The sequence below is a fragment of the Nipponia nippon genome, unplaced genomic scaffold (genome assembly GCF_047370975.1).
Source record: "Nipponia nippon isolate SJK-2023a ecotype South Korea unplaced genomic scaffold, ASM4737097v1 scaffold_4, whole genome shotgun sequence".
NCBI classification, from domain to species: domain Eukaryota; kingdom Metazoa; phylum Chordata; class Aves; order Pelecaniformes; family Threskiornithidae; genus Nipponia; species Nipponia nippon.
The window spans coordinates 11,834,641-11,847,705 of NW_028262358.1; the positions used below are offsets into that span (position 1 = coordinate 11,834,641).

Here is a 13,065-nt window from a genome sequence, read left to right on the forward strand (position 1 = left end):
TGGAAAGGGTTTGCTAGTACAGCTAACGGATTGTTCAGGGAAGCAGTGCAAGGCAAACATTTGAAAAAGATCAGATGAATATTAGAGATATTCAGAAGCTGTCTGGACATGGTCCTGGGCAACTTGTTGTAAGTGGCCCTGCTTGAGCAGCAGGGTTGGACCAGATGACCTCCAGACGTCCCTTCCCACCTCAACCTCCCTATGAACAAAGTGAACAATGCACAGACAGAGGTATGCTGGAAATGGCCACAGAGATGACAGCAGCTGGGATGATCTTACAGCAGCTAAAGAAGTAGATGTGTCCCCTGTGCAGAATTAATATGAAAGGGGCAAGACTTTAAATCACTAGTGCTCATGAGCTCAGCCAACCTCACATAGACTAAAACCCTCAGTTTGGGGCTGGCAGAAACAGCCTCGTTTGCTCTCTTTTCTCACATCTGAAATTTGATAAGGAATGGTAAGGGGACATCAAGTGAGGCAATGTCTTTGGGGAGGAAAGAGGCTAAAGGCAAGCCCTGCAGTAGTGGCAGACACTGTTATGGTTATAACTGCTTCAGGCACATGTACACCATATCGTTGAGAACAATCGTTTCCAGGCAAAAATAAATGTTAAATACTGTCCGTATTTGGTGTCTTCACTGGTCTTTCTGACCAACGATCATGTATAATTGTCTGGGCAGTAAGTTTTTATGTCAGTCTCCCAATGAGATCTAGTCTTTGCTTCAAACTCCAGTTCTGCCATTTTCATGGCTATTAAAGTTGATGTCTATTTGTTAGTCTCATATTCTGTCTTCACTGATCACTGAGATCTTGAAAGTTAATACCAACTCATGACTCCACCCTGGAGTACCCTCTTTATCCTGGGGATACCACACGTGATGCTAGATACCACCGGATCTGAAGATGCTTTCTAGAACTTTCTGCCTAGTTTTACATGAAACTTTTACATAGAATTATCTTGTACAACATACATCTCTGAACAAAGGAACTAGAAGGAGTTTGATTTTTGTAGTGTCAGGAGTAACAGGGGTAATTAATTGTGGATATGATTCCAGGAAAATCTAGAAATAGTATTCAGCTGTTAAAAGACCATGCAACTCTCTTAAAAGAAGGCCTTTTGCAATTCACTTACATGCATTAGCTTAAGTCTATTCTCAAATGAGACATGTCCAAGACTGCTGACTGCTAAAAAAATCATTGCTTTATTCTTCTCTTTCATTACTGCAGACACTGCTGTTATAAATTAAGAAAACATACACACACACAAAAAAAATCATGTGTGGGAAGTCAGATATCCCTCAGGCAAGAAACACCTTCCACCACTACTTGGGTAATGGTAAAACGTTGGATTCAGGCTATGATGTTTCAACAGCAAGAACAATTGCACTTCTGTGGAAGTGTTCCTATGCCGTGGATGCCAATGCTCATAGCAGCTGAACACTGAACGAAGCCATTTTGGTGTCCAGCCGTACCCTAAGGATTTGATTTTTGGGTGTATACTTAGGAAAATATCAACCTTTCTTGCCCTACTTTTAAATGGGGATTTAAATTCCTAGGAACTTCACCACTGTTTTCAACATCTAAATGTTTTTTTTAATAGGGTAAGATAATTTGAAGTATCTGCAACCTGTATCTTGAGCAGGAATCTGTCATGCGTCAAATAATCTTTCAGGAGCAATTTCCACCTAATAAACTTGCTGACATATAGATGTTAATAGCAGCATTTGTATTTTTTCTGTTCAGCAAATGTGGGGAACACCATTAGCATGTGAACGAAAAATGAGCTCCAAACACTCTGTCAAAGATTTGCAGAAGTAGTTTTGGAGTCCTTTTCCTTAAACTCTAAAGTTCTAATATTAATGCTGTGTTTGTGTAATCTAAAGATTAGCATTTCTGCTCTGCAGCCATTTCCTATGAAGACAACCAAGATAGGGAATTGAACATGTCAGGACACTTAGGTTCTGGTCAGAGTTGTAGCAGAGGCTTTCTGTGCACAGCAAACTTGGACAAAGCACTGAATAAGATACATTATTTAACCTCCCTTTACCTAAGTTTACCTCCATGGGACTATTCCCCATACCTAAGGGCATGTGGTAAGTTCATGTTTGTATAGTGCCTATACCTTTTGATGCAAGTTTTTTCAGAGTTGCTAAACATTGTCACTATTATTGAGTAATAAACAAACAAGTTATTTGTGCCAACAGTCCAAGTCCTACCTGGGCACTATTTTGTACTATGGTGTGAGGAAATTGTTTAATTTTCTTTTCACCTTAGAGCAAAACAATTCAAGCACAGAAAAAAGACTGTGCTTACAGAAAGCTTTCTGAATTGCAAGTGACCGTACAATATTTTAACACACCCAGTCCGCGAAACTTTCCACTCTAGCTGTAATATAATAAACCAGGACACCGCATCTGCTTTGAAGCCTTCCCGAATCGTCTTGTATCCTCCAAAATCCTGTAAAAAAATTAAAGCTTTCTGTACCAGAGGAGGTCAGCATACAGATCCATTTCCCCATGGCCCTAATGAATATCAAAGTTGCAGTACTTGGACCTTTGCTGATCTCAGCTGTGCCTCAGCATCAGTGGCAGAGAGGTGGGCTGCAAGCAGGCAGCCACCAAAATATTTGGGAACTAATACCCTGCATAAGAGTAGGAACTACCTGACTGTGTTCATAACAACACGGTCTTCTCAGCAATTTCAATCCTGCATCTTTTCTTAATCAATTCCAGCTTTCATACAATCTCAAACTTAGTCTCGAGTAGACAAAAACGACGACAGTCGAACCCAGCAGTAATGCATTGTTTTAGCACAACGATAAAGCAGAGAGAGGTATTTCCTTGGATGCAGACCTGTAAAAAAGCCTCTCAAACAATAAGCAATGGGGGCACAACCTCCATCAAGTGAGCTGATAAAATCTCCTCCACAGGTGTCTCTTCTCCGCCTGGTAGTACCAAAATGCTTTACTTTGTCCACTTTGCTTTGACCCGAGGGCCAGACTCCACCAGAAATCAAATAATGTGCAATATTTTTCATACGAGAACCCCAGCCAACAGGATCAAACCCCATCTCAGTGCATTATAAAACTGCTACACTCTGATTTAGTATTTCATGGTTGTGGTTTTGCATATTAAAAGTAACTTGTGAATTGTGCTTGTGGCCTTACTATGTTGTTTTGTTTTGCTATGAGCAGACACAGATTAGATTTCTGGTCTCATACTCTTTACCCTGACTGAGTGGTAAAACAACAGCAAGATCAGAGCCTGGGGGACAACGACATGTCAGCAATCCGGCTGAGTAATTAAGCAATGAAACGATAGGTATGACAAGTAGTTTCATTCAATTCTTAAATTAAAGTACAGCAGCTCCAATATGAGGCAAAACAGGTGATAGTATACATAAATTGGGAGAGAAGTGCTGGAAGGGAAGCCGTCTGTCCTCATCTTCCTACCCTTCAAAACAAGCAGTCGGCATGTATCAAATTAATTTTAGGAAGAGCCCATTAACTATTAAATGCTTATTTTGTTTAAAAAAGCACAAGTGGTGCTAACTGCTGAAACACTGGAGTTTAAATTCACACCAACAGAAGTTAGCTGTTGTAATCCTAGAACACCTACACAGCACATTGCCCACTTCAACAGAAGTTAACTCATATTTTCCCTTGACAAACACAGATGTATGTGCATATGTATGCAGTATGCTTAGTCTGGACGTTCCTAATAAACAGTTAATCTGATTTAAAGTAGACTGTCTTTTTTTTTTAAATTACTTTGACATACCTATGGAATTGGACATATATAAATCCCAATACAAATAAACAGTACCCAGTACTAAGCTCTTAAAACCCAGATTTATAACAGAAATGTGGAGACAGACTCTTCAACAGGGGCAAGGCTTAGCAGCATGACAATAGATCAAGACAAAGTATTGTTCAACATGATTTTCTCCCTTCTTGATGGCATATCCAGCTGTCCTGTAACATTGAATTGAATCGTAACATGAAATGTGGAATTGCAAATGAAAGGGACTCCATTAGAATAAGAATTAAAACCTAAAATCAGTATTCTCAGCAGAGTTGGACAATTTATTCAATTATGGTTGGACTCAATGATCTTAAAAGGTCTTTTCCAACCTAAATGATTCTATAATTCTATAATTTGTTACTAGAAGACTCTTTTCTTTGAAACTGCAGTTGCTGTCATTAAATCCTTAAAGAAAAAAATACAAGCTCCTACTGCTGCTCTCTCTCTATGAACCAGCAAGTGAACAGAGATGAGCCAACACCTTATTAAGTATAAGCAAAGCTTTTAAGATGGCCTGCAGAAATAAATAGGATGTCTGCAATACACATAAAGGTACTGTTAATAACAAAGACAAAATTTTGGTATAAAAAACCGCCTACCTTAGGAGAAGAAGAAAGCTCCCTCGATGCAGGAACAGCTGACATGTTCTCACTCACGCCTGTCTCTGTCTTTGGCAAGAGGTTTGGTGGTTCAGGAGCCTTTCTTTTCATCTTCTTTTCTGGTTCTTGCAGCGGAGCAACTTTAATTAAAGCAGGGCTTGATTTTGGTTCATAAAATGGATTTGATCTAATTAAAAGAAGGGAAACATATTTCTTTGCTATCTCCTTGGAATTAAAACAAAAAATAAGACCTCTTTAGAGAAGCCAGTGACTAAAATGCTTTTATTATCCCACATAAGAATATGTTTTGCCTTTAGGTGCTTTTAGATAGTACTTTTTCATATGATTGAAAAGTGAATTACAACAGTTAGAACTGCATTAGGTCAGGATTTCCATAAATTTTATTAAGTCCTCTAAATTACAGAAGTTTTATCAATTGCATAAAGCTAGCTCTTCAATTATACTTAGCTATCTATCAGAGAGTGATCTGATTCACAGACAAGCTCAATACCAACAAATTTAAGTGAAGTTGCTGGCTGTTTAATATTTGAATGAACAGAATTAAGAATGCTTCATTAAGAGAGTTAAGAATTAGGCCACTTCTACACACATGCTTCAACATGGCTTTAGAGGCCTCACTCCTCGCTGTCCAAGTCTGAAAGTTTTGGCCTCCGTAGGTACACAATCCACATCGAGTGTATTTTAAACTCTGCAGCATACAAGCACCACATCATTTCAAGAACACTCCTTGGATAAGAGAATAGTATAAAAAAAACACAGCTGACTTGTGTACACCTCTCTACAGATACCAGCAGCCATCATCCGTCTATTTTAAAAGTGCTTTTTATAACTAAACCTCATTTAAGAAACACAGTAAACATCTTCCACCAAGTGGATGCAGTCCAAAGAATTATTCTTCTTAACTCTGGTGTTCACATTCCAGCTCCGCATTTGTTCCACCCTAAAGAAATACTTTCACAGCATTCCCAAATTTTATCTATTAGTTTGATACATCAAATACCAATCAATAATACATCAAATAATGGCTTCTACTACGCACTTAGAAGAGCCAGCAATTTTGTATCCTGCTAGGGATACTTATGGGAACCTTCTTTGCACTGGATTATTGTATTCATAATCTTTGCTTTTCATATTTTGCAATCCAAAACTGGATGGAAACAGACATGTTAATTCCTTTCTAGTCCATACTTTCCCTGCAAGGTATATTTATCATATATCTGAAACTATGTTTATGTAACTAAGTCACTGCAATTCCCAAAGATCTATCTACATATAGTTATATAAAGTGTAACTAATCATGACAAATAACCTCAGTCCCTTGAATTCAACTCTAGATGGAAACAATAATGCATACAGCATTAGACAAGAGCCTACCTAGCTAGATCCACTTACAAATTTCCTCTCAGGATAAGAGTCATGAGCTACTACACACTGTTTTTAAACAACCACAACAGCAAAATTTGGGCACAAGCAAAAAACCAACTGTTCATCCAGTTTCCTTTCACACCATACCAAATTTCTCTCAGTTTTGTGTACTATTAGTATGAAAATATGTCTTTCAGTCTTATAGACTGATTTTTAGAATTTATTTTAATGCAGTTTACCATCATCCTCTTTTCACTGAGAAAAAGCAAGCAACTGATAATCCACACCACAGAAAATAAGTCTGCTTCTGAAAGGCAAAGTTTACTGAAGCACGTAAGTGAAGACCGGGCATAAAACCTCCAGACCTTTCTGAGAATCTGCCACTGCTTGTTATAGAGAAAGAGATCTAAACCCAGATACTGAAGCAAAAGGAAAGACTAACACTAAAATAACTCATCTGCTGACTGAAGGCAACTTTCAGGTGGTCCCACTTTGCTGCCCATCAAGCACAAAGCCACCAGTGCAATCAAAACTAAAGGCAACATCAAAATAACGAGTTAAATAGCAAAGGATGGGTGTTTTTCATGGGAGGCAGTAGAAAAAGGAGGGTATTCAGGCTGGAGTGGAGAATGCACCTAGCTGTCAGTAGCTCTAATTTAGCTGACAGCCCAGTCCAGCTGTCTTCAGACACCAGAAAGTTCAAAGGGAGGTGAAAATGAAGATAAAAGAGATAAAGGCTGAAGAACAATGCATTCTACAGGAGAGCACAAGGTTTTCTTTAGTTCAACAAGTTAGCCTTCTGAACAGCCAATAGACACAGTACGTTTGGCAGGAAAGTAGTTTACCTCTGCGTACTTGGAATCAGAAAGGTGTATTCGTACGTTGTTAAAATGAATTTGGTGCGAGAGAAAAAAAAAAAAAAAAAAAGAAAAACACCTTATCAATGAGAGTAAAAAAGTTTGGAAGAACCACCTTTTGAATTTTTATGCTCCAGAATTGTCTGCGCTGCATGCGTAATCTTGAAGAATTGTACCCTACTGCACGCACCAGAAGGAAGTACTGTAAGGAGACAAGTGACTGCCTTTTTTTCCTAGAGAAGAACTTGCTTGAAAGCCAGACTAAATCCTCACACTTTGGTCATAGTATGGGCAGAACACACACGCACTACTTTTCACTTTCCCCTCTGCACCCCTTTTAATTGGTCTTAAAAATATTGAGAAAGATTTTTGAAATATTAATATAGAAAAAAAACGGTTCTTGCCTTTGCAAGAGGCTATAAATTTTAAGGTCATGGGGGTCTGATATATGTAGCAGAGTTTGGTCCAGTGGCTTCCACATGGCTATACAAGAAACTACGCATGGGAAAAGTCTGGCTGAAAAAAGCCTTAGCTGAAAAATATTAAGGCACTTTTCTCTGAGGTCAGCTCCCATACTTTTTGCTTCTGTGAAGATATTTAATTGATGCACACCATGTGATTTGCCTAAACAGATACTAGACTGTCCACCACAAAATTAAAAAAACCAAACCTGACAAACTACCTAGCATTAAGCTGTCACTGGCAGTGTGGTGGCTTGCGGCTTCTTGTGCAACAGGCAGCTTCAATAGATGGCGACTCGATACTCTTTTCAATTAGACAGCGTTATTCTAAGCCATGCAATGATTAACGAGATAAGAAGCCACAGAGCCAAATAATATCTGAAAGCAAGTTTTATTCTGACCAGTTGAAAAATTATTTTGACCAGCATTACTGGTTAACTGGAAAAAAAAATTTAAAAATCAACATTTATTGAGGAAGAAAAACAAAGCTGTCAGTGTGGCAGGGTTAAAAGATCAGGCAATATTACCAATCAGAAGTACTAAGGTTGAAAGCATTATACTTTAAGTAGTTGTGAGCTATGCTATTTTCAAATAATTAAACTTAACTTAGCAAGGTGTGCTGTCCTTTATTAACAGGTAGCCACCTACCGTTTTGATTTTAATGGATAAAATTCAAAAAGGCAAAAGCAGAATTTTACACTAACATTCAAATACCCAAACTAACAAAAGGAAAATGGGTTCCTTATCTCTAGCTAGTTATGAGAATTTAGCCAGAGGAAGTAAGTTGTGAGAGCGTAGTTTTACAGCAGAATGTACATACTGGATCGTCTAAGTCCCTCTGTACCATGCAACGCCTCATTATGCTTATGCTTGTGCCTCTGCTTTGCTTATGTGTGTTGTGAAATCTTATGTTATCTTCACAACCATTAGTGAAATATGTTTCAATTAAGTCAATTATCCAAGGTAAATCCTTCACAGAGGTGCAGTGAGGGCAAGCACCTTTTCCAAGATTACAATGAGAGTCTGTTAGAAAACTGGAGTCAGAGTTCAGCTCTTGGGGTACTTTGTGTAAGCTCTGAGTCCGGAATCAGAACTAGGGATCTGCCAGAGTGGGACAAGGGTCCCGACGCTAACTGATGTGTCCATGTTTCCACGACACATCATGGCATTTTCCTCTTGTATTTTGTGTGAAATGCAAAGTGGTGTGTTAAGTGAACTCCAATGAAATGTTTAAGATGCAGGGACAAAAATACATTGTATTTCCTGAGCGACAGTAAACGTCTTTCAGGAGCCTTCTATTTCTCATGCCTTCCATCTATTAGGTTCAAAACCACTCCTGGGGAAAGCACCATACCAGCAGTAATCAAAGATGATCAAAAACTACTCAAAATGAAACAAAAAAAATTAAAAGACAACAAAAAAAATTAAACGAAACAAAAAAAATTAAAAGATTAATTGAAAATAAAATGCAAAGTTTTCTAATGCCGTGATATGACTCAGTTGTTCAGCCTTGTCTTGAATACACTGCTCAGGCCAAGTCAACACATCTTAAAATAGATACATAGCAGAAGAAATAACAGGGTCCAGAGACGTGCGGTGAAAATTATTAGAGAGATGAAGAGACTTCTGTATGAAGAGAGATTGAAAAAGTTAGCACCATTTAACTCAGACAAGTGACAAGTAATGGTGAATACGCTAGAGATACACAACACAGCAACTGTTTATGGCAGATAAATCCAATACTACTAATTGTTGTTTTGATAAGCCAGCAGAAGAGATAGTGTATGGGATTGGAAAGGTAACTCATTTACAATCAATAAAAGGAAACACATTTCATATAAGATCTTGGTTTTTTGTGGAACTCTGCCACAAATTGACACTGAACCCTAGACTTAATAGGATTTGAAGAAGATTAGCCACTTATGTAGATAATAAAAGCATCAATATTCACATTAGATAAAAAACAATACACATCTGGACATAAACCCTCATGATTTAGAGCACTCAAAAACTACCAACTGGCACTGCCCGTGAAAATCTTTCCTTTGATACTCACCATACCATACCATACCTTAGCAGAAACTTTCTGCTGAACTATTTGAAAATTAATAACATGAGGTAAGGCATAATAGTGCTTGTAGGTGTGAGTTAGTATCACAAGTCCTGTGTTTCTAGACTGGAGTTTTATTATTACACTTATTCCTCCAGAGCGTTTCAGTATAAAGATTCAAAGGTTCTCCTTGCCACACTTCTACCCAATACATTTAACAAATGGTCTCCACGTCTTTTTCAATGACATGGCGCTCCTGTACCCTGGGAGGCAAACGTGAAGAGGAAGCTACTTTGGGGGTCAGGACATAAAAAAAACTTATGTAAAAGACGTACAAAACTATTTTACAGTGCTTTTTGACTCCTTATCCTTCCACGGGACATCGCTTTTATAAGGAAAACACAGATCAGATTTATGTTCAAGTAGAATCCACCTATAGGGAGTTTATTTTTATCCTTGAAAAAAGAAAAAAGGAATAAAGCAAATGGGGGTCATTAAAATAAGAAGGTGGCTGTTGTAAACAAAGGGCTAGAGAAATCTACGGTCCAGTACACAGAAAAGCCAAGGCTGCCTGTTACAACACTGCTGCAAGCCCATTTGGCACAGATTTGCTTAGGGTGGAAAAAAACAGAGGAAATTCTTCACTTGCCCATCCATGTAGCTTTTGCTCTTTCTGCTCTTCTCCTCAGTCTTTGCTGTCCTCTATACCCATATCTTTGCAGATAAAAAGTATACATATTTTTCCTCCCCGCGGATTCTGGTGATCAGTGAATGATCAGGGATGCCTGGTGGGACTGTCAACAGTGTGATCACACTGTGCTCTGAAGACACAGCAGCCAGTGCTGTTTGTTCAGGCAGTGCCCTGATGAATGGAGCTGGCACAGACATGCCCCTCCTTTTTTTTTTTCCACAGAACAAACAACAACAACAACAAATCCATGGCCACAGAGCTTTAAAAGGAAAAAACCCTGCAGGGTCCTGTATACATTTCTATTAGTGTGCATGAGAATCCTTCCATTTCCTAGAACACAGCTATAAACAGAGAAATATAAAGATGATGATATGACACCTGTATTAATATTAAATATGAAAGCAATGCAAATGTCATGCCACAATAAATCTCATTAAATAATGTAAAACTAAATGTTAATTACAGTTGTTGCCTGTAAAATTGCTCGCGTGTAAACACCATAAACCATCTCATGAGTAGCATGGTTGGTGACTAATGACCACAAACAAGGAGTAAGTATATACCATCAAACGTCCCAAGCTGCACAACTATTGCAAAAAGCTCTCACTCCTTGTTAGGTTTCTGTACTATAACACAAGGCAGTCAGTGTGAGTTTATAAAAGTTTAACGTGTGGTTATGATAAAAGAAATAACCTAAGAAAGGACATATCGTGTTATCTTTCCCATACAGAGATTCAGTTTTATGAGACTCAAAAACGTGCTATGCAGACTGAAAAACACTCTTCCTTTTTACATACTGCACCAATATAAAACAAACTCTCCATTATCATTAACAAAAATTATTATTTTATGTAGTAAAAATAATGGCAAAAAGGACAGGAAGGACCAAGCTCTGCTGCTCCTTAATTTTTGGCTCATTTGCAATTGTCAGGGCATGAAGTGCCAAAAAGGTACACAGACTTGTTCCCTATCAAGTAATTTGTTATCAGTGAGGCAAAGGAAAGTTTCCTAACTGATCATGTTCAGCTGAATAGCATGACTTGGGGGTATGGTATTTCCTGCTGCTGAGCTGCCTAAGGAGGTGATTAAGGATCACCATGGTTGAACCCAATACACCTCAAGATTAAGCCAGGGATCCCACTAATGCTTCCAAAGCTGCTGAAAGATGAAGAATCGTACTTACTCATCTAGCTCTTCCTCTTCAGCTTTAGAGGTATCTGCATAGAGGTATTTGCTCATATCCACTGGTCTGACATTTTTCCTTTTTGCAGGTTGTGGAGGAGAATCTCTTACAGTTACAAATGTTTCAGGCTCAGGATCTGGCTCATCAAATGGGTTCAAGTACTCTGGGGCATCTTCGTCCTTGAAGGGATTGTAATTGTCAGCATAGAAACTTTCTTCTGGCTTTGAAGATGAAGCTATTTCAGTGTCCGGTTCTACCAAATAACAAAAAAATCATTAAACAGATTTAACATTAAAAAAAATTTGAAACCATTTTATCAGATCTTTATATTTTGAAGGCTTATGATAAGGTCTGCTTCTTAACTCTCAATACATAAAGTCCTAGCCTTAGATGAATTTTCACGCTTTATTAATTTACAGAGTAACCTTGTTTATTCAAAAATAGGTCTTTCAAATGGTCATTTCATCTAGATTATATTGAATAGGTTTCATTTTCTCACTTACTAAAGCTTTTTCAACCTAATTAGTTATTAGTTTTCTTATTTGTCATATAAATGGTATTGCAACAGATTTTAAAACATCTTCCCAAGCTATTAGCCAATCTGTATCCTAACAAAATGTTCTTAATTATTTGAGCTTTTAATAAAGAAAAAAGATATCCTGTATTTCAGAATAAAATTACTTTTATTGGATATTAAAAATGGTGATAGTAAGTAGGCGGTCTTTTCATTTCTTAAAATGACTGAACTAAAAAGTCAGTTATTAGGTATGACCAGTAATTACATTTCAAAACATACATATTTTCACTGCTAACTGTTCCTGGTAACAATACCTAGTCTCACAGTAAAAATGAATTTAAATTAACCCTAGAGACAGATAATCAAATTACTCATCTATTATTTGGGCTGTACAACAAAAAGTTATTAGCAACCTGGAGCTGTGTGCAGTTCTTTGGAGTAACAGACACTACGAAAGAACATTACACAAAAGTGAATGGCTGCTGGATATTGAATAATACAAATCCCCATACAGCAATACAACATTTCTTACAAAGACACTTACTAGTGCTAATCTTACTCTTCCTGCAGCATCAAATGATCAGAAGCTCAGTTCAATATTGGATTTGATGTATTTTCAAAATCTATGCAAATAGGAACTTCACTGTAGTGTCATTAAAACCTAATTTTCAGTAACCACTCCCACATTATTCTTAACAAAAAGTGTTTCTTTTTCAGATCACAGAATCATAGAATCGTTTAGGTTGGAAACGACCTTTAAGATCATCAAGTCCAACCGTTAACCTAGCACTCCCAAGTCCACCACTAAACCATGTCCCTAAGCACCACATCTACAGGTCTTTTAAATACCTCCAGGGATGGGGACTCAACCACTAAATTGAATAAAGCATACCTTTTAGCTTTAAAAGAAAAAAGAAAAAGTTATTTGTAGCAAGGCTCTAAAAAATAAAAAGATGGAGTTCCAAGTGTGTTTGTCACTAAACAAATATTCAGGAAGACAAAAGCACTAGTCACCTAACTAACAAGGGGAAGGGGCAGCGAAAGAAACAGCACTGTCGTTACTTGGATTTGGATGGCTGATGTACTCAAGTTGCTAATCCTGGTGAACTGCTAGAAAATGTGAGTGTTCTCTACTCTGCCAGTAAACTTCCAGGTCACCCTGTCTCCAGCCATTAGCACAGCCCAAGGTGACAGAAAGCCCTACCCCATGTGGTGTGACTGACTATAATCTACAGTTTGAACAAGAGCCCCTCCTAGTTGGACAGGAATATGGTCCCCGGATGCAGGTAGCAGCTTCACCTATCTATGCACTGGAGTGGTCACCAGTCACTAGACCAGGGCAAAGGCTTGGAGCAGGAAAGGCTTTAGTCCTTCTCAGAACAACTGAAACCTACCAGGGACTGAAAAGATTTCATTTTAGGAAGAGCCTCACATTTCTAGTGCTGCTCTTCTTAGTTCTCCACATTTGAACCTCAAAGACTATATTATCTTCTACATTATTATATTGTCTTCTACATT

General features: G+C 38.0%; 1 protein-coding gene across 15 annotated transcripts in view; it reads right to left on the reverse strand.

Moving 5' to 3' along the window:
* EHBP1 (EH domain binding protein 1) overlaps positions 1 to 13,065 on the reverse strand; it is a 227,228-nt gene that overhangs the window by 109,775 nt on the left and 104,388 nt on the right. For all 15 annotated transcript variants that reach the window (XM_087775733.1, XM_087775727.1, XM_087775730.1 and 12 more), the window contains 2 exons: positions 11,031 to 11,283; positions 4,403 to 4,589 (listed from right to left, as the gene is read on the reverse strand). In XM_087775733.1, coding sequence (XP_087631859.1) covers positions 4,403 to 4,589; positions 11,031 to 11,283 — 440 coding nt within the window. The remainder of the gene's footprint in view (positions 1 to 4,402; positions 4,590 to 11,030; positions 11,284 to 13,065) is intronic.